Here is a 23,524-nt window from a genome sequence, read left to right as displayed (position 1 = left end):
TGTTGTGTTGAAATGAAACTCACCAGTTGCTACTGCACGATGTCATCCAGGTAACTTGATGATGCTGCTGTAGAACTGGTTTGGACATACGCCATTACTTGATTCATCATATGAGTAAAATCCCAGGGGTTGATGTTCAGTCACAACAGAACTGTCCTGAATTGGCCTAAGATGCTGTAGGAAAATCTCAGGAATGTCCTGAAAGCCTTGTGAATAGGGACATAAAGGTATATATCTTTTAAGTCGATGGCAAAGTCTCCTTCTTGGGAGGCATTACAAAATGCACCATGGTGTTTCCATTGAGAACTGAGGGGTGTAAATAAATTGATTGAGGGCACTTAGGTTGATGACCTGAGGCAGAGTGTCATTGTCTTTGGACCAAGAAAGTCTGGGATAAAACCCAGAAAAAACATTGGAAAAAGTGATAGGACCCTCTTGGTGCTTTCTCCACTTTGGCTGGTGGAGCTTTGATAGAACAGTTTTCAGAGGTTTGTGTCCTATGTGTGGTACTCGAGTCCTTTTGTTGATTCCCGTACTATCCTTATATCAATGCAGTGGTTGCAGAGGCAGGGAAATTGATCTCCTTGGTGGCTTGTTTGCAGACTTCTTCAATCTGGTCCTTTAAAAGGATGGTTAGGAAAAAGGCTGTGCTCTAAGCTTGGCCTTGAGGTGGTCTTTCAAGAAGTGCAGGCTGAGAGTACTGAATCATGTATCACCACTTGTAAATTGAAGCTGCGGATACAGCATTGGTCAAAATATGTTCAATGTCTCTGTTCAGTACACAGGCCATTCTTGAGACTGATTCCCATTCATGCCCTGAGGTATTCATTGTGGAGAGAAGCTATGATCCTCATATTGGATGATTGCCTTAGAGATGAACTCCAAGTTTGAAGCCACGGTAACAAATTTGTGCACTAACTGCCAAGTTTCATTAAAGTCCATCTGATCCATTCATATGGAGTGTGGTTTTGTCATCCCAAAAATGGTGATATCACTGCTGAAGTTTCAAATGAAATAATGGTGTATGGATAATGAAGAACCACTGACATACTGATGATGAAGGTGGGTCTGAATGTCTGTAACTCTCCCAGACTGCGGAAGTAAATGAAGTTGGATTCTTTTGTTGTCTCACAAGATCAAGAGATGCTGGAGCTCTGGTCCAGGTTGCTGATAGAGTAGGTGGAGGAGGACAAAACTCCTGTGGTCAGAGGCAGAAAATATCTTCAATGGAAGTGTGGAAGGCTGAATCTTCCCATGACGTCAGATAGTCTAGAAATGATGACATAATCTGAGAACAAACAACATCTTGTTGCAAGAGGTGAGGCTAAGGTCTCCTGTAATGCATGAGACTCAGAAGGCAAAGAGAGACAAGGTCTGCCACTCACTAAACTCATGGAAGTGGAACACCCTGAATTAGAAACTGTGATTTCGAGACAGTCTCAAGAGTAAAGAGTCTCTTCTCATGGCAGAGTGTAGAGAAATTGCAAAATGACATCTGTGGAAGTGTGAGCATCATGCCAAATCATGTCTTGAGGTGGTATGTGTATTAGACTGGTCCCTGCACATGTCTGCAAAATTTGGGTTCAACATACTGGAAGCTGGGCTGTTAGTGATTGAGCCTGTAATATTGATGTTTTGGCCCTTAATGATCCCTTGCACATGGCCTTGGCTGGTCGCAATGGAAAATGGCCATCTGCGTGGGAAGAATATCATTAGGATTATCAGTTGGAATGGATTATGGGATATATGATCCATGTACCTATCTGAATGTCTGCTGAGAAGGAACTATGCCGTTTGTTAGCTCTGTTCCTCACTGTTCCACAATAGGAGTCAAGGGAAAACCCTGTGGAGGCACAATGGAGGGAGTTGCCAATAATGTTAAGTCCTGTAGTGATAACTTGGGTGCTGGAGCTATTTCAGAGCTTTGTGGCTGATACTGATTTGTATACCTAGTTTATGTTTACGCAGAAAAACATAACTCAAGTGTCGCCTACAGAAACAAGCATGAGCAGGACACAACTGAGTAAACTGTGTATAGAAAGCTGACCTGTACATGTCCAACCAGAGTGAAAGCATTACAGAAATGTACACAAGTGTCTTCATTACACACAAAAAACCTTCACATAAAAGGGAACAGATGTACTATTATATATATGTACAAAGTAGGTGCAACAATATCCATTATGAGGCAATTACCTCTAAGGAAAAAGGCCCACAGACTGCCTGTACGAGTAAAAACACTGAAGTTGGAGCCAAAATGCTGTGAATGCCTTGGAATAGAAACTCACCAATATTTACCCATTTTTATAAGTGCTAGAAACATGCACATAAAAAATATTTCTAGTCTAAACTGAATGTGAAATTGCTTAGGCTCCCTGTGCAAGTACGTAAATGTGTGATGGCGACAAAGTGTTAGCAAACTGTAAAGACAGAACTATGTTGGCATAGAAAGAGCAAAAGTTTGAAAATATAGATAGATTATACTTTCCTTAGAAGTGAAAAAATTTCCTCCAACTTGTAACAGTATATCTTCCACATAGATTCTGGCTTTGAAGAGGCATCTCATGATGAAAGCATGCTTCTTGGCACAAGCAAAAGTAGTAACTGAGAGGTTCTTAGACATGGCCACCAATTTGTATACTTAAGGGGAGATCACTCTGCACAGGTTGGCAGACAATTTTTAACTCCCTTTAACCAAAGTAGTATCTGCAATGGTTGGATCTGCAAGGTAGCAGTAGTGTTCCTAAGGTATTATGATTAGGTAATTTATTTAAAGAGGAAATTTCTGATACTCTAGTATTTAATGACATGAAACCGCATTATAGCTCATTCTCAACAACCAAGACCTAACATCAATTAAAATAAATTGTGTAGCCGTCAAAAACAAAATTTAAATGAATATATCGTCTTTATCAAAGACTTGAGGTGATTTTTAAGTTGAAACACAATTTCCTTCATGTATTTAGTATCAAAATACATATGAAATAAACATGCATATTTTTATGGTCAATAAAGAATTTCTTAGGCATGAATTTCTTGGGCATTTCCACCAACCTGTGCATCCCAAATGATCTGGTCTTCCCACTCGCCATAAATCAAGCCTTGATTCTCAATTGGAAAGATGGAATACCAGGTAAGATCTTTAGTCTCTGATGAATCTGAAATACATAATTCACTTAATAAGCATCGAAAGTACTGAACTTAGACAAGAATGTAATGGTACACTAATGAAAATAAACCTCAAGAAAGGCCACCACTCATCAGAGACCATCAAGCCAAAAAAGACAATAGTACATTTGTACCACTTTGTCCCCATCATGAAAGGCAACCATATCTGCATAGCAACTGCAATTTCATTACAGAAGAGGTGCTTCACCAATGCATTTTATTTTTACTCAATCTTTGAGCAAGAAGAATGATACTAATAGTACTTCCCTTCACACAATATGATTTTTAAAAAACTCCATACCATTAAAAAGCTAATGTTTCTGTAAATTTGCTTAGTATATATATATAGAATGATCAGCGCTTCAAAGGTAATAAGTTTTCTTTTTGAAGTTTCTGCAAAACTCTTTTTTTTAGTACGTTAAAAGATAAAAAAATTAGCTGTTGTTTGGTAAACTGTAGTGATTCCTGTTACTCCCTTCAGAGGTTGGTTGATTGTAGCTAGGTTAGTAGCATGACTTTTGAAGAGTATTACAGCATACAGCACTCAGACCAGATGTTAACATAAGTGGATTATGATATAAAAAATGAACTGTTAAGATGAATTGTCAATATGAACACACGATTTATTTATGTAACAATAGAAAGATTCTAGTCAATTTTATACTATTGTTTGAGTCTTACTTTGAGGGTTCTGAACTCCAATCCCATGGCTGTGTATACAAGTTTAATCTGCCAACAATGTTGTTGCCAATAAAATTGCCAAATGGTATACTGTGAGGCCAATAAAGAAACATAATTCACAATTTGGTGATAACTGTGACATTGGTGAAGCCCAGTGCGATTCCTGAATAAAGTGTTCACACATTATTTTTCCTACTTTTAACAATTTTTTTATATGTGTACAAGAAAAATACATGTATATGAAATTTCAGGAGCCATGCTACAATTATCTTATATCACATTTCATATGTGATCTCTTCCCCAATATGATAATAAACATTTTACCCTCTATTTTTGTACTTTTAAGAAGAAGAAACAAATTTCATGTACAAGAAGAATACAAGTATAATAAATGTTTTATACACGCCACGATCATTTTATATCCGAATTTATGTTTTAACTAATCAGGCTATAGCAGGGCCATACTCTACTTGGAGTGTCCATTCATTCCTGAGAAACAGGTCAATCAAATATGTTTAAAAATGAACAGTCCAGTGCCTACATAAAGGACAGTCAGGAAGTAAGTCAATGTCAGCTGTTAGGAGACTCGGAGATCGAAAAAATTTATTTTCTTTCCCCTTTATTAAATTCCTCCAGAACTGAGGGACCTGCTGCTGCCTGAAGTTGGACTGAGGTCATAATATTTTCCAATGAGCTATATTCAGCCTCTAATCCTTTTTTCAGCAATTATCCCTCCACAACAGCTGAAACTGGTTCAGCCTGTAAGCTTGTATACCTCATCAATTTTTATGTATAAACAGCAATAGCATGCCAAAAAGTGCCGTCCAAAAGGACAGTGAGGCAAAGGAAGGCATCACATCTCAAAAGATCCAAGTTACCTGAAACCAAACTGTGAAATCCCAAACATGACTGCTACCTGCTACTTCAGCCATCATAAATGTTATCTCAAAAGCCAAATCTAGCACAGGGGAAGTAGCGATTGTGCTTCAGACTCACTTGGAGGTGGCATGCATAACATATGCATCCAACTTATCAAACTGTGAATTGGTCGTATTGACCTCCAGAATGATCTTGTCCAAGGATGGCATCTCAGTGCTGAACACTGGCAGATGTGAGTGGTACTAGTGTGAGGAAAATGAGGCTAGTCGCTGGTTTTTAAAAGATAAAAACTGGTCCAAGTCCCGTAGGTTATTAGATATGCTATCCAGGATTTCCTTGAAAGTGCTGAAAATGTAAGCAGATGGAAGGATGTCTGGACATCATCGTCATCCAAATCTGCTCAAGCCATGCCCTTATAGGCCTGACTTGCAGCTGACAGGGCATGCCATTTGGAAATTGATAAAACTCTGCAGATTTCTCCCATGACCACTTTCCAATTGATTTCCATCCACTCCAATGTAGGATTGGTACATGGCAAGATGTGGTGGTTATTTTTTATAACTGGGGAGCTGTCCATGCTGGACATTCTGTTAACATCAGCACAAAGCGTACAAGGGGCAGGGACAAAGCAGTGTCATCAACCTGTGTATGGTTTGGTAGCTGCCCAAATGATAAACTGTGAAGAGTTGATCTAATGGTGACCCAGTATAAATTGCTGGCAAGTTGGTCAGCTGACTTTCTATCAGCTGGATAGGTGACCTGGTTGTCATTTGGCTGGTCAGTTTGGATCGCAGCTGGATGGATGGTCCAACTGATGGCTGGATGACTTCCTCAGTAACTGTCTTGTTGGTTGATGCAATGAAATGGATGGATCAGCTAAATGGATCTATGTACAAGTCCATGTACCATGGTTTTCCAAAGTGACAGACTCCAGGTTAATGATGATAGAGAATGGCTGGCCAACTGATTGGACTTGCTGTTCTGCAACTGGAACAACAATATACAGCTTGGACAAATGAAAAAATTGATCCCTCACAAAGAAAACAATACCCCATGCACCCATACTTACAGGCCATAAGGCCAAGCTCTGCACTCCAGAAATGGGACGACAGTCTCCAGTATGCTCCAAACCATTACTGGAGAAATAGGTTTTACCAGGGTCTAATCAAAACTCTTTGTTAAGTGGCTTCATCTGATTAAAATCTAAAGATTTTAGTTGGAAAAATTGGGTTGCCATGTATCCATCTACTGGTGCTAACAGGCATTAATAAAAATGATAAAGAAAAGTTTAATCAAAATGCTTTAAAATGTATTAGGTGACAGGCAATGATAAAATAACAAACAACACTGCTACATTCTGCCTTTTATGAGATAATCCAAAAATAAGATGATTAATAATAAAACATTTGTTATGAGCATTGAATAAAATTCAAATTAAGTTCAAATCTATACAAATAAATGAATAATAATAATCAAATCAAGTTGAAATCTATACAAATTAAGGGTTAAAATTCATGATACAATTATACTATTACTGACTGCTAATCAATGAACTAAATGAAGATTTGTCTAATTGACATATATCAAGACCAAAACAAATCTTTGAGATACACCTCACATTATGAACGGAAGATCATTTTATGATGTACACTGTATACTTTAAGATATGCAACAAATTTTTTGGAACAGAATAATCAGCATAAGTGAGGCGATCCTTATAAAATGTATGGGATGGCAAAGCATAAAGAAACGAAATAATTATATCTCATCAAATTAATCTAAGATTAAAAATTAATAAATTTTTATAACCTGGCATTCCTGGAAGAGTCTTCACAAAGTTTGGACCCGATACCAGCTTCGGGTGCTGAAAATTTCCAAGCTGTCTATCTGATAAGGAAAGAAAAGAGATCCTTTAGTCTTAGCAAACCTTATCCAAATCTGACTGCATTCCACATTAACAATTCCACACAACTAATATGTACCCTTTATATGAAATTTAATTTGTAATATGTAAATATATAGTTTTATTTATTCTCCTATTAACAAGAACGTGATTTTGATTCCATGATGGAAGCAATACTGTAAAATGTATCCACTTGACCCTATGGCATGGTTCATACAGCCATGGTAGTTCTTTTCAATGAGTTTTCCCAGACTTCCATACTTTTTCAAGGAGTAGTTTTGTTACAGAAATTTAAACGTTTCCATATGCTACTTTGTTGATCATTGCATTAAAGATAAAAAGAAGAAGAAAAAACACTAACTTGGATATTAAAATTTAACTTGTTTTCTGTCACAGCTTGTCAGTTGTACATCATACATCAAATACTACTGCCACTATAGCCAAGGGATCTTACTCCATCTGGGAACTAACAGTGCAAAGTGCAATTTGATCAATGCAATTTTATCCAATTTCATTATTTTATTCATTAATTTTGAAACTTAATTAACAAAGTCATCTGAATTTAAAACATTATAAATTTTATATTCAAGGACCTTCAAGGATGTACATATAATGCAAGGTCAATTTTTTTTCTTTCTTTCTGCAGTCATGTTGTGGAAGGAACTATCTTATCTTCATCATGATTCATCTTATCCATGTATAAATGCCATTACAGATTTTAGGAGCCATGTGTACAAACTCACAACAAAAGGGTGCATATTCAAATCCTACACTAGAATCAGCCCAGGTCAGCCATTGTGGTGTGTGTATGAGAGCAGCATACCCATGATCAAAAAGGTGCAGGTTCGAATCCTACCATCAGACCAGCCTGGGTCAGCTACCGTGGTGTGTCCTTGAGCAAGGCACATTAATACAATTGGCTGGGCACTAAATAACCTACTTGTGCTGCTGTGACATAAAATACCAAACCAAACCATTATGAAATGTCCTTTAACAATGCAATAAATAATGTACTTGAATTAAAAACACCAAATGAAACTCAACCATCATTTCTATGATTGCAACCTGAACCCAAAAGTCAAAAGGGCATGCAAGCTTCTTGCAAAATGAATTGTCTTAGATTCATAAATCTAACAAGGTTATCAACATAAATATCAAATATGTTTACCAAATTTTCTTTGTCTATCCAAAGTGGTTTGTGCTTAATCATGTTGCCCTAAAGTCTAAATCAAACAAAAGAGTTTACAAATGTGTTAAAAAACACACAACCGAACCATTAGTAAAACAGCTTGAAAATCTAACCAGGACATTCACATATAAATATAAATAATCCTATAAAATCTCATTTGTCTACCACAAGTAGCTTCTGCTTCACTGTGTCAATAAGGTATTATATAGAAAAACTGCTGTAATTGCTGTAGAAACAAACAGGCTAACCAAATTTAATAACAGTTTTTTTTTGCAACCCTGTTACCAAGTATCTCACAGAATAAGCGTACCAAGCTTCATACTGATTCAACCTATGTATAGATAAAATTCACCAAATGGTTTAGGAGCCATGACTGCTTGTTGTTTAATGTACGAGATTCATGACTAAAGGTCTTTCTGTCAGGATGTTCAGACAGGTAAGCATAAGGATGTGTAGGACCATATATGCCTCTGCTGCATGGGGCACAAATGGCATTGTATTTACTGGATTAGCAAGGAAAACAAGCAGCATTTCATATTATGTTCTTGCAAGGACATAACAACATTTCACACTGAGTACTTGAGTTGACATGAGCATGCATTTCACATTAAGTACTTGAGTTGAAATCAGCATGCATTTCACACTAAGTACTTGAGTTGACACGAGCATGCATTTCACACTAGGTACTTGAGTTGACATGAGCATGCATTTCACATTAAGTACTTGAGTTGAAATCAGCATGCATTTCACACTAAGTACTTGAGTTGACATGAGCATGCATTTCACACTAGGTACTTGAGTTGACATGAGCATGCATTTCACACTAAGTACTTGAGTTGACATAGCATGCATTTCACACTAAGTACTTCAGTTGACATGAGCATGCATTTCACACTAAGTACTTGAGTTGACATCAGCATGCATTTTACACTAAGTACTTGAGTTGACATCAGCATGCATTTCACACTAAGTACTTCAGTTGACATGAGCATGCATTTCATACTAAGTACTTGAGTTGACATGAGCATGCATTTCACACTAAGTACTGGAGATAAAATCAGCATGCATTTCACACTAAGTACTTGAGTTGACATGAGCATGCATTTCACACTAAGTATTTGAATTGACATGAGCATGCATTTCACACTAAGTACTTGAATTGACATCAGCATGCATTTCACACTAAGTACTTGAACTGACATGAGCATGCATTTCACACTAAGTTCTTGAGTTGACATGAGCATGCATTTCACACTAAGTACTTGAGTTAACATCAGCATGCATTTCACACTAAATGCTTGAGCTGACATCAGCATGCATTTCACACTAAGTACTTCAGTTGTCATCAGCATGCATTTCACACTAAGTACTTCAGTTGACATGAGCATGCATTTCACACTAAGTTCTTGAGTTGTCATCAGCATGCATTTCACACTAAGTACTTGAGTTGACATCAGCATGCATTTCACACTAAGTACTTGAGTTGACATCAGCATGCATTTCACACTAAGTACTTGAGTTAACATCAGCATGCATTTCACACTAAGTTCTTGAGTTGACATCAGCATGCATTTCACACTAAGTACTTGAGTTAACATCAGCATGCATTTCACACTAAATGCTTGAGCTGACATCAGCATGCATTTCACACTAAGTACTTCAGTTGTCATCAGCATGCATTTCACACTAAGTACCTCAGTTGACATCAGCATGCATTTCACACTAAGTATTTGAATTGACATGAGCATGCATTTCACACTAAGTACTTGAATTGACATCAGCATGCATTTCACACTAAGTACTTGAATTGACATGAGAATGCATTTCACACTAAGTACTTGAATTGACATCAGCATGCATTTCACACTAAGTACTTCAGTTGACATTAACATCAGCATGCATTTCACACTAAGTACTTCAGTTGACATGAGCATGCATTTCACACGAAGTACTTGAGTTGACATCAGCATGCATTTCACACTAAGTACTTGAATTGACATCAGCATGCATTTCACACTAAGTACTTCAGTTGACATCAACATCAGCATGCATTTCACACCAAGTACTTCAGTTGACATCAACATCAGCATGCATTTCACACTAAGTACTTCAGTTGACATCAACATCAGCATGCATTTCACACTAAGTACTTCAGTTGACATGAGCATGCATTTCACACTAAGTACTTGAGTTGACATCAGCATGCATTTCACACTAAGTATGTGAGTTGTCATCAGCATGCATTTCACACTAAATGCTTCAGTTGACATGAGCATGCATTTCACACTAAGTACTTCAGTTGACATCAGCATGCATTTCACACTAAGTACCTCAGTTGTCATCAGCATGCATTTCACACTAAGTACTTCAGTTGACATGAGCATGCATTTCACACTAAATGCTTGAGTTGACATCAGCATGCATTTCACACTAAGTACTTCAGTTGACATGAGCATGCATTTCACACTAAGTTCTTGAGTTGACATGAGCATGCATTTCACACTAAGTACTTGAGTTAACATCAGCATGCATTTCACACTAAATGCTTGAGCTGACATCAGCATGCATTTCACACTAAGTACTTCAGTTGTCATCAGCATGCATTTCACACTAAGTACTTCAGTTGACATGAGCATGCATTTCACACTAAGTTCTTGAGTTGTCATCAGCATGCATTTCACACTAAGTACTTGAGTTGACATCAGCATGCATTTCACACTAAGTTCTTGAGTTGACATGAGCATGCATTTCACACTAAGTACTTGAGTTGACATGAGCATGCATTTCACACTAAGTACTTCAGTTGACATGAGCATGCATTTCACACTAAGTTCTTGAGTTAACATCAGCATGCATTTCACACTAAGTACTTGAGATAAAATCAGCATGCATTTCACACTGAATGCTTGAGTTGACATCAGCATGCATTTCACACTACATGCTTGAATAAGCATTAAATATGCCATCTAAGTGTCTTTTGTGTAATAGTTTAATAATTTTACATGCTTTACTGTATGCAGCCTGTTCTGATAGGTTTAAAATAGCTGTTAATTGCATACTAATTTGGCTGAAAAGGTATCTATTTCAATAAAAAATATGTTGAAATATTATTTTAATTCAGCCATATTTGATCTTTTTCTGTATAGAAAAGTGGATAGATGAAAATTTCCTGATCTGATAAAATTTGGAAATATATTTACCTTTCTGAGTTTTCAAAATGCATGAAAAATACTGGGAATTAAATTCAGAACTCCAAAGGCACCTACTTTGTTGGAGGTACTGAGCTGCAGTCCTGTATGCTGTGCTTGGTATCCATCCGGCTGCGGCAGCACGAGTCTTCTGGGACTGAAAGACCCGCTGCTTAGCCTCCTCTCCATTCCAGATGATGTCATCTTCCCACTGCAGCTGGGTCACCATTAGGAATGCTTCATCAGGAAATTCAAGCTCATTCTTAATGGTTTTCTTTTCTTCTGTTTCTTCCTCCTTTTGATAAAAAAATTAGCAACAAAAATAAATAACACTAGATTGAAATAAGGTAATTTGTTTATTTTCAAGGGCACTTTCATATGGGAGATTTTCATTTATGTGGAGGCTGAAGTGGGTGGGTGTAATGGGATGTGAAGTTTTTATATAAAAACAGTATTTATGAACATACCTCTAATAGCATGTTTGATTAAAAAAAATTAATAAAGATAAAATTTAAGTTGTTATCTTCAGTCTCAGCACAGCAGCAACAATCATGTTACAGCAAAGGCAGTCTGCTGTATGCATCCGAACTGCATGTAACAATAGTGTGTGTGTGATTTGGATTTTTAATGTAGCTTCAACAATTTTCTAGTCATATCGCTACAATGTCAGCAGTGTGGCAGTTTACAGAGATGTCTAGCACTGGGGCATTGTGCCACAGACATATAGCATCATGTCCCACAGAGTCACATTATCCTGACACCAGGCTGACCTGTCCTAGCACTAGCCTCTTAAATGCTGAGCACCAAGCAAGGCAAATGCTTGTACCAATTTTGTAAGTCTTTGGTAAGACTTGTCCAGGGTTTGAATCCATAAGCTCCCACATCTGAGACAGATGCTCTAACCACTTAGGTGTAAGAAGATTTTTTTTGTTGTTTTTGTTGTTGGGTTTAACGCCATTTTTCAGCACGCGATTGGCTATACATGGCGGCCAGTATTAATGGTGGAGGAAGAACCCGGGAAAACCCGGGAAAGAACCACCGACCCACGAGAAGCTACTGGCAAGCTTTCTCACATACCCACATTAGCCGAATCCGAGACTCGAACCCACGCAGACAGCGGTGAGATGGCAGTGATCCGTAACGAAGAACGCTTTAGACCACTCGGCCACTCCGGGCCCCAGGTGTAAGAAGAGACATAACCACTAAATACTGAAAACTGAATGTCAGCCATTGTACAACCAAATGCAGTTTGTAAAATACTTCAAGAACAAAAATAATCAACTAAAGCATCTCACTGTGCATTTGCATAAAGTCACTGAGTAATCACTTGATTATGGCAGCTGATGCTTACATGATCAGATTCACCATCATTAATATTACTGAATATTACAGGTTTGGTTGTGCGCATGGTAAGCTTACTGGGAATTCATTTTACACTTCATCATTTTTAAGGTAATTCCTCAAGTTTAGCAGTGATTTCAGCAATCACAGGTCAAAAAAAACCCCCACTGCATGGGAAATAAGTTTTGCAATATTGCAAAGAAAAAAAAGAAAAAGTAATTTTCCTTGGAATTTAATTAATGGATTGGGGAAGTGTTCTAATGTCTTCACAAAAGGATCATAGTTTGTTGTGTATTTAAATCTTTTCTTTGCAGCAACTATGAAATCCATAAAAAGTTACCTCACAAATCAAAACTTACATACAAATCGAGTTCTATGGCACACCACCAAAACCTTAACTATAGAGTGGCAAGTTCAGGAATCCCAAAAATAGCATACAAAGAAAAAGGCTAAAAAAAGGAATAATCCTTAAAATACAAGGTCTAAATTTGTATATATAATCCTAGCTCTTTTAAAAAGATCTCAGCATTAGCATGATAATATGACATATCTCTGGACATAAAGGTTGCCCACATTAGTGGCTTCTAATGACACACAGGACAATGCATCAGGCCCATTCTACATGCCTGAGCCCACAGGCGGTCCCCAAAAAATAACAAAAGTCCCTCAAAGGAACTGATGCTCTAATGGCTGAAAAGGATTTCCAGGAATTCAAGATAAGACCATTTCTACCTTTTAACTGCTGAATGATGAAACCATCCTTGACATTCTTTATGGATAACAAGATTTTAAAATTCAAAGCAGTGGTGGACGTATTGCATGTCGAACTGACACAATTTTCATTTAAGATCACCAAGTCATCATAAGAAGTCTTCTGGTGGAAACATGGCTTTCCATTTTGGAGGAGCAATGATAACAAGATTTTCAAGATGGATGCCATGTTGGCCATATTCTAAATCAGACTGGCACCATTTATATTAAATTAATTGACATGATTTTCAAAATGATTAGCACTGTTTAGGATCAACTAGACATAAGAAATCTTCTGGTGAAAACTCCATGCCAACATTTCATTCAGGAGAAATGGCTATAATGAGATTTTCAAGATGGCAACTGGGGGAGGGCCATTTTTGGACATCTAATCATCATCATTTTCATTTAGGATCTACTAGCTCTATGTTGATCTAATCATCCTTTCCTGAGGTGTAGCCATAAAGATTTTTAAGATGGCAGATCTTATGGCTATACTGGCCATCAGATCAACACCATGTTTATTTAGGACCAAGGAGACATCATTATTATGTGAAGATAATTTTCCAACCAGGAGGAGTAATGATAACAAGGTTTTTAAGATGGCCATGGCAATGGTCATATGGTTCCCCCAAAAATATGTTTCCAGTCAGGCGACCATCCTTCTGTTTCATTACCAACCCTAGCATCCAGTGGTAAAATAAAATTTTCAAAAAGAAAAAAATACCAAAATTGATTTGTGCATCAAACTGAGCTGGTTTTGCCCAGTACTTCAAGTACATATTGTAATATATATAATGCTAACAAAAAAAGCCTATCTACCTACCCTAATTTTAAATCAGTGAAACAGGAAGCAAACATTGGGGGGGGGGGGCCTATTAGACATCAGCACCATTTTCATTTAGACCTAACTAGCCATCATAAGAAGTCTTTTAGTGAAAAAAAACCCATCAAAAGTAGTTTCAACAACAAGATTTTCAAGATGACTGCTCTGATAACATACATGCCAACCCCTGGCAAGTAAAAAGTGCAATCCAAGTGGACAAAAAGAGTAATTCAAGCAGAAAAAGAGTAATCCACATATGGACTTTTAACATCAATTACTACTTCAAGTTTTTGTATATAACACTTTCAGCTTTAAAGAGCAACAGACTCTCATACTGCATTTCAAAACACTTTGTACCAGCTAAGACTATGAATGTTTTGCACACCAGTAGAGCACCAAGTCCTGGGTTACAGAGCCTGGATCTGAATTCAGTTTTATTTTTAGCTGGGAAAAAAATATTTTTTTAAAAATCAACTCTGTCCACATGAAGTGTATTGTCAGGTAGAGTGCCAACTTGATACTTCAGGAGTTCTTCTAATTTATCAGCAGCCTTTCCTGCAACATGGTGCATCATATAACAGACAAGCTGATACGTACAATGATGGAGTCATTTTTTAAAATATAGAATGCAACTTCTTTATGAATTACAGTCATCACAGATACAGTATCAGCTGAAAACCCCATACAGTTCTGGAAATGAAAACAAATTATTTTTGGGGGGATGGGGATATACCGAAAACGTGTAATCTGAATACATTTACGTGTAAGGTGTATTTTAGTAAAAAAAGTGTAATGGTTGGCATGTATGTGGTAATAAGAATGCATGTGTAAAGTTACATGGCAGTCTTCCAAACAGTTTAGAAGTTGTGAAAGCAAACTTGTGCTAAAGAACAGACAGACAACAGACCATCCAAAAAAACCTCTTCTATAACCAGCAGAGATAAAAAGAATTCACAATAAAAGTTACTTTCTAGATAGTGAAAATGCATGGGATAATATTTGTGTGTATATGAGTGTCTGTGATTTGGATTTTAATGTAGCTTTAACAATATTCCAGTCATATAGCTAAGATGTCTGCAGTATGGTAGTTTATAGTGATTTCTAGCAATGAGGCATCATGCTGCAGACATGTAGCATGATATCCCACCCAGTCACATTATCCTGACACCAGGCCAACCAGTTCTAACACTAACCTCTTAATGCTGAGCACCAAGTGAGGCAGCTGCTAATACCATTATTATTATTATAAGTCAGTATGGTCTGAACTTGCGACCTCCCCTATCTGAGACAGACTCTCTAACCACTTAGGACACTTCATGAAGGAATTCTCATGTTCTGCTATACAAATTTGCCTGAATTAAAATTGTCATCTGCAATTCTCAGATTGAACTATGATGCTTATTAATTTTTTCATTCAAACAAATGTAAAAACAAGGTTCGTTTTTGAACATAGCATTGGATTTAAAGACTTTTCTAATTGCCCTCCCAAGTGAGTAACATAAATGCATTACTGCATACAAGTGCATGTCAAAACCATGACCTGCTCCGGTGGCCTAGTGGTTAGAGCGTCCGCCTTGGATGCAGGAGGTCGTGGGTTCGATCCCCGGCCAAGTCATGCCAGAGACTTACAAAAATGGTACTAACAGCTGCCTCACTTGGCGCTCAGCATTAAGAGGTTAGTGTTAGGACTGGTCGGCCTGGTGTCAGGATAATGTGACTGGGTGGGACATCGTGCTACATGCCTGCAGCATGATGCCTAAGTGCTAGACATCACTAAACTGCCACACTGCAGACATCGTAGCAATATGGCTGAAAAATTGTTAAAACTACGTTAAAAAAGTCCAAATCACACACAAATCAAAACCATGTATCCATATGTGAGAAATCTGGTACATTATGCATATGTGAGAAATCTGGTACATTATGTGTGAGAAATTGGTACATTATGCATGTGTGCGAAATCTGGTACATCTCACCTGTTTAACTTTAAAGCCATAGTCAAAGTTCTGTCCTGTTTCATCCACATCTAGAAGATCATACCAGTACTGTGCAGGGCCATACCTCCAGGCGGCTACTTTGATCTGTCCCTCCCCATCATCATCATTTTCCTGCTTATTCTTGGAAACATTGGGTTCCAGGTCCTTCATCATCCTCTCCTAGAAAGAATCAGGAAATATTTATCAGAAGGCAGCAAAATAAATCTGGCCATGCCTACACATTTGCAGAATATTTCCCTTTAACACAATTTTCCTCATGAAACTATTATAGTTTATTTTCTCAGATCTAATAGGGCAGATATTTGATCTAATTAAATTAATACCAAAACCAAGATGACTGAAATTTTAAGATTTACATATTGCAGGAGGTAATGTTTTGAAAACCTCAAGTCAATATTACCATTCTTCCAAGGAGTCATCATAGGATTTCAGAGACTGTCACTGTGGTTGTCATTAAAGGACCAATCAGTATTCAGGACATACTGTGATAAGCTCAAATACATATAACCATCCGGTCCAGATAGGTAACCATAAGACTCAAGCTGGCCACAGGTAAAGCAATGTTTGTCGTTAGACCAGAATGGTTTTAATATAGTGCTTATAACATATGGCACAAAAAGTGTGAAAAACCTATGACAATACAACCAAACATTCAGAAGGTGTATTACAACAAGATTTTTATGACAAACACTGCAGTGGCCACACTGGAAGGTCATTTTCGTTCTGAACTACATATAATAAGAAGTTGTTGTTGTTGTTGTTGTGGGGTTTAACGCCATTTTTCAGCACGATAGGCTATACATGGCGGCCAGTATTAATGGTGGAGGAAGAACCCGGAAAACCCCGGAAAGAACCACCGACCCACGAGAAGCTACTGGCAAGCTTTCTCACATGCCCACATTGGCTGTAACAAGAAGTCTTCTAGGGATAACCCATTGTATAAATGACAATCTATTCTCCTGAAGGAGCGATAACAAGAGTTTACAGATGGTCGCCATTTTCATTTCAGACCATCCACTTGTTGTAATAAATCTTTTAGTGAAAACCACATGTCAATGTGACCACCTATTATGGATGGGTGGCATTAACAAGATTTTACACAGGGCCACTATAGCTGCCATGGTGGATGTCACCTGAATACCAGTCTTTTTGTCTAGGACCATCTGCAAACCATAAGTCTTTGAGTGCAAACCCGCATGTTGATATGACCACCCATTTTGATAGCAAGGGTTCCAAAAAGATCACTATAGTCAAAATACCAAGTCAATTTTAGCACCTGTTCAGTGGAGAGACAATTTGATATTCAATGAAATAGGTGACCAAAAGTAAGCAAGGATGAAATCTAGCTTTAACCATTGTGCAAAAGGTGTGAAGTTGCTAGTCGTACATGTTGAATCATAAAGTATTATATCTCAAAGACATTTAGAACAAAAGTGCAAAAAAGAAGTAGAAAACTGAACGGCAACCTTGACCTTGAAGATATAATCTTGGCTGTGATACATAAGATATCATCAAATAGTCAAACTTAATAGAACTATCCCTGGAAATACCTTTTAAAATTAGAGCAATAATAGTCCCTAGAAAGCACTGAGCTCAATGGGTTAAAACAATTTCCATGAATTCATGATAAGACCCATTTATTTATTTTAAATCGTGAGTGTCAAAACCATTACCAATATTCTTCAGTGATAACAAGATTTTCAAATTAGTTGTTGTGGTGGACATAATGGATGTCAGAATGGTATCATTTTCATCTGGGATTTATTAGACATCATCAGACTTGTTTTTACTGAAAATCCCATGTCCATATGACCAACATTCAGAAGTAATGACAGCACGATTTTCAAGGCATCCATGTGTTAGTTATATTCGATACATGATTGGCACCATTTTCATGTAGTACTAACTAGGTATCATAAATATACTGGCGAAAACCACATATTGATATAGCCATCTGTTTAGGTGGAGTAGAGATAATAATTTCAAGGCGGCCACAAAGATGGCAATTTTGTTGGTCAGTCTCCATATTTTCATTTAGGTCAAACTAGACACCAAAAGAACCTTTCTGATGAAAGCATAATGTTACTATGACCAGCCATCTAGGAGAAGTAGTGATAAGAAAATTTTCAGGGTGGTGATTGTAGTCACTATACTACACTGAGCAGCACTATTTTCATTTACAACCAACTAGACTAGAAATCTTTTGGTGAAACTCCTATGTTGATATGATAATCCATTCATGAGTAGTGATAACAAGATTCTCAAAATGGCCTCTGTGGCAGCCATATTTGGCTGTGGAAGTGGCACCATTTGCATGAATCACCCACTAGGTACCATAAGAAGTTTTCTGGTTAATACCCAATGTCAATATTGCTATTTTTTCCATCATAACATGATTTTCAAGATACCTGCAGTGATGGCCCTATTAAACCTCTGACTGACACCATTTTCATTTAGGGCCAGTAAGTGAAAATCCCACGTCAATACGACTTTCTATTCATGATGAGTAGTGAAAACGTAATTTTTAAGATGGCTGCTTGTAGCAGGCACATTGGAAATCAGATCTGCACTATTTTCATTTAGGTGTGGATGCATGTGGTTTTGTGTGGTACCAATTTTCATGGATACCATAGCTACTCCAAACCACAAAATTAAAGATTCAAAGGAGAAAAAAACCCATGTCAATATGATCATCCATTCATGAAAAGTCAAGATAAGTTATTCAAGACAGCAAGGTGGCCATATTTGATGTCTGAGGGTTACCATTTTCATTAAAAACCAACCAGATGTCAGGATGAAACTGCATGCAAGTTTCATCTGACAGTTTAAGAGAAATAGCAATAACACTAATTTATTGGTCATTCAATACCCCTAAAATAAATGAATCTCCCATGAATATTTCTGATTTGACATTGCTGAAACACAAGTGATAAATATTCCATCCACGAACCAAGAACAGGACATTATGGCTAAATGATCTGGGTAAAGAAAGTATGTCCCAATTTTTTCATTATGGCCAAAAAAGTGGCACAGACAATTTGACTGCACTAGAGGAAATAGGAACATAATTTATATCTGACTTGAAATTTGTAACTGTATATGACAATATATTTTGTGTACAGCAGTGTATATTCCTGGAATGGAAAAAGTGGGGCACACAGGCCCCAAACAGTTAAAAAGCATGGAAATCTACAAGCAAACTGGTGTTATAAATATCCTTATATACAACTGCTTATTCAAAAATATTCAAACACATTTCAATATCTACAATGGGCCTTCCATACCAGGAATTTCATTTGTGATGCTTGATTAACAATCCCACTCTTTAAACATCATTTTGGAAACCTGAATCTACATTTGTTCCTCCATATACACTATTTAGCAAATAAATGAAGCAGGGTATTTTAGTTCAAGGTTTGCTATCCAAAATCATAGGCCATATGCTATCAACTGGTGCCCAACCTGATCAAAATGAATCAACATGTATATCAGTCATTTGAATTGATTGTGTTATACATCTCTGGAAGCACACTCCATTCGGTTAGCCACCATGGTGTGTGCTTGACACATTCAGCCATCAACCAACCGCAGCTTAAAATGAACACTGTAAGAATGATCTTACTTAAAGGCACATTTAAATAGTGGCCAGATTTCAAGATGCTTGTGTTATGTTGTGGGCATTTGGTTCCACTGTATACATTTTATGAACTGTTGTATTTCACCCTTAACTCTGCAAAGCACCATTACAACTCACCTCATCATCAGTCATACATTCTTCTGGTTCAGGAAGTCGACCAAAGTTTAGACTGATTCTCCACTGTTTTATCTCAGTCTGCTGCTCAGGTTCTGTTTCTACTGGTTCACGCTTTGGTGAAAAGGACTGTAGGGGTCCATACTCTGGTGAAAAGGGCTGTTGGGGTTCTGCCTTAACATCTGCAGATTCTGTAATGTCTATGGGTTCCTGTTTAATATGGACCTGACCATCCTTCCCCTGCGCAACCACCATAGCCTTGTCCGCATCCCTTGGAGCAGCCATTAGTTGCCCCTCCCCATCTTGCACTTTTAGGGCTTCATGGTCTAAAAATACACAAAAAAGGTCAATTTATTGTCCCATCATGCAGCAGCTATTTTCACCTTCATCACCTTGTTGACATTGGACATTGGCTCACATACAAACAGCCGACATTCCTTATGCCCTTCTAAGATTTGCTTTTTCTGTTTTTGCTTTTATGTTGATGGTAAATGAATATACCTTACACAAGATCTGTATTTGAACTATATTTGCAAACAATACTGCCTAACACAGAGAACTCATTATGTCAACACAGTCATGAATTATGATATTTTCCATTATTAAATTAAAATGTGATACAAACATTGACTATCAATATTTAATATGGTTGTGTTGTATAAAAAAAAACAGATTTTTCTGAAAATTATGTTTCTCCAAGAATAAATACCCAATCACATTAATATGTTGAAAGAAATCCCACTACATCTTGAGTACAGCAATCATGAAAACATGAAATGTTATCTTTCCTGTATAATTAGTGAATTACCCACATCAACCATGATTCTCAGGCTTGCAGGGTTATATCCCCTATAACCAACTTTTTTCGACATGCTTCAAGCATGAACAGGGTTCTGCATCACTGCCCTTCCTAACATATCAATTTACGATAGAAAGCAAGTAACTAGTTTTTGATCATCTGCTGACAGTGGCATTATTAGTACCAAGGAATAATCTAATCTCAACTGGGGAAAGTTCAGATAGATTGAAAGGTCCTTCAACTGGCTCACTCTGCATGCTGAAGCCAAATCTATCATAAAACATGTCTTATAAGACAGAAGCTTCAGTGAGGTTCTGGTAAATGATCTAAGCTGAGCCACACCAAGCAACATGAAATTTTTTATTCATAACACAGGGTGAAACTTTTCCCCCTATTAAAGTCAAAATGTATTATCAGGCCTGATAGATTTTTTATCATGCCTTAAAATGTTGGCTGTCATGGAGTAATGTTCTTTGATAGTAATCACAGCTAACAATCTCTCCTCAAAATGACTGAGAAAAACATCAGCAACCACAGGACAGGCAATGCTGTTGACCATGTACCAGTCCCTGAAAATGCACTACTTTTTCTCATATACCTTCAAAGTTGGAGGTGATTTTAGCTTGTGAGATTATCTCCACAGATGAAGGTTGAAATTTCTTTCCTTGCAAGGTTCTCCTGATAGGAGCCAGCCATGATGAAACAGCCTGTCATGGCTGTAATGAAACACTTGCAACTGGTCATTTGATCAAGTTTGGCCTCTATGAGCAGATCTGTGAGGGGTTGTCAGAATAATTATGACAGTTTAATTTCTAAATTATTTCTTTAACAAAACTGATGAGGTGGGAGCTTGGCATATGCCTAAAACTCCTTACATCTGACCACAGTGCATCCATGGATCAGGCTTCTGGGCCTGGGATTGGTGAGACAAAAGTTGGCATCTTGTAAATGCACCTTATAGCAAAAAGGTATATTACTGTAGAATGTTGGAAGATGTTGCCATAATACTATACACCAACTCTGAGGTGGCATGGAAAACATTTTTATCTGCTTTACAGAAAGTGGGTCACCATATTCATTGCCACGTTTTGAGCTAATGTCTGAATCACAGTGGTAAATGTGCCCAACTGTGTTTGACACCAGCATTATGAAATTATGAAAAAAATCACTGGTAGCTAGCTTTCAAAAAATGACGCCTTTGAACTGCCCAGATCATATATTTTAAATGATAGCCTGGTACTTCCTTTGCTGACTGGTAGTAGATGGAATACTTTAGGCACAACTTCCATGTCTGAACATTCCTGGAGTTTAAATATGGTTAAATGATGTATTTGTCAAGCCAATCCCCATGTTTTCACAAACTTCAGAACTGTCAGCCAGTATGCAGTATGGCTAACAGTGGACAACAGGTACAGCCAGACAGACAGTTGAACTGGCTGGCTGAAAGCCAGAGTGGCAGCATGAAAGGATGGTGATATAGGTCATCAAGATCCAACAAATATCCCATTCACCTGGACTTACAGGCACTAAGGCCATGCTCATACCTAGATAACAGAGGACACTCCCTCATCAACTCCAAACTATCCATGGAGGTTTGCAACTGATGTATATAAAATTGTTGCTGTTGTTGAGGGTTTAATGGCATTTTTCAGTATGATATGATATGCAAGGCAGCCAGTATATCCAGTGGAGGAAGAACCCTGAAAAATCTCAGGAAGAACCACTGACCCACAGAAAGCTAATGGCAAGCTTTCTCATATACCTGTGTTTGCTGAGCCTGATTCTTGAATCCATGCAGAGTAAGGTGAGATGTCGGTTATCTGTAAAGGTGAGCACTTTAGACCGCTTGGCCACCCTGAGCCCCAACACATAAACTTGGTTTCAAGGTAAGCAAAAGCATTATTGCATCCACAACACTTCTGTTCATCCGATTTGCCTGACGTAATTGCCACAGTTGGCATCTTTTACATCATTTCCCAGCTGATCCCTGTGTCTATGTGCACTGAAAATGAATCTGGTGCTGAAAAGCTGCACAAGTGCTATGGTTCGTCATGGTGGTATGAACCGCTTGCTAGTTACCGGCCAGTCTGCTTATCTGTACAGACAGCCCAATAGTGAAGTGGACAGCCAACTCAGTTATCATCTGGTTGGTCAGTGCAGGAAAATGTACAGATCAACTGAACCAGTCTCCACATGCCTTGATGCAGTCAGCTAGTAAACAGCAAGGACTGCCTATGTGATGGATTCCCAGTCACTCATTGTAGACAACAGAGTTTCCTACAGGCAGATTGGCAGTGTATGGAATAGAAGTATGACAATACAGATCATCAAAATCTGACAAATACCCCATGTACCTGGATTCACTGACCCAAAGGCCAGGCTCTGCAGGGGGACATTCACAGACTGGACTGTGACATAAGTCACTATGGGAGGTTACATCACTTTCCATCAACTGATACCTGATCTGCCTCTTCAAGCTTTTTGGTGCAAAACCAGGAAGTCAATGAACCAAATACCCACTGACCACTTTGCACATATGCAGCAGCTGAAGTCAATGAACATTCTGTGTTAAGTAATACACATATCATGCATGTCCTCGCTGACTTTGGGACATAAAATTGTCATTGTTTAATCGAAAATGACAAGAATGGCAATAAAAAATTTGCAAAAACAACCTGAAATATTCACAGAAATACAACAGAAATAACACTGGAAGAACACTCTGTGCATGACAGAAATTGGTCTTGGATGTCTTTGTTGAAAATGTCACACAACATTATCACTGTTTAATCTGAAATGACAATAATGACTAAGTATGCATTTAAAATGAAAGTATTCACATATAACAATAATAATAGTAGAACACTTCTAAAGTAAAGTATGAAATGTACAATACTCATTTGTGATAATTATATGAAAAAATGAAAGTGTGAACACCTTCAAACAATTCAGACATAAAACAAGTGAAGATGCTAGAAGTAAACAAGAGTATTTATTTCTCTCTCACCTGACAGAATTATCCTCATTTGATCCCTGTGTCCAGATAAGTGCA

The 23,524-nt window shown here is 37.7% G+C and overlaps 1 protein-coding gene across 4 annotated transcripts in view; it reads right to left on the bottom strand.

Annotated features, from left to right (window-relative positions):
* The window catches only part of LOC149798201 (transcription initiation factor TFIID subunit 1-like), a 154,610-nt gene that overhangs the window by 106,160 nt on the left and 24,926 nt on the right, over nucleotides 1–23,524 (bottom strand). For all 4 annotated transcript variants that reach the window (XM_089963286.1, XM_089963288.1, XM_089963289.1 and 1 more), the window contains exons 7-11: nucleotides 19,677–19,999; nucleotides 15,902–16,081; nucleotides 11,087–11,303; nucleotides 6,538–6,615; nucleotides 3,055–3,158 (exon numbers count right to left, since the gene is read on the bottom strand). In XM_089963286.1, coding sequence (XP_089819412.1) covers nucleotides 3,055–3,158; nucleotides 6,538–6,615; nucleotides 11,087–11,303; nucleotides 15,902–16,081; nucleotides 19,677–19,999 — 902 coding nt within the window. The remainder of the gene's footprint in view (nucleotides 1–3,054; nucleotides 3,159–6,537; nucleotides 6,616–11,086; nucleotides 11,304–15,901; nucleotides 16,082–19,676; nucleotides 20,000–23,524) is intronic.

The sequence above is a fragment of the Sinohyriopsis cumingii genome, chromosome 6 (genome assembly GCF_028554795.1).
Source record: "Sinohyriopsis cumingii isolate HCF-2022 chromosome 6, ASM2855479v2, whole genome shotgun sequence".
NCBI classification, from domain to species: Eukaryota; Metazoa; Mollusca; class Bivalvia; order Unionida; family Unionidae; genus Sinohyriopsis; species Sinohyriopsis cumingii.
Note: the sequence above shows the minus strand (reverse complement) of the source record. Positions and strands in the feature narration are given on the sequence as shown.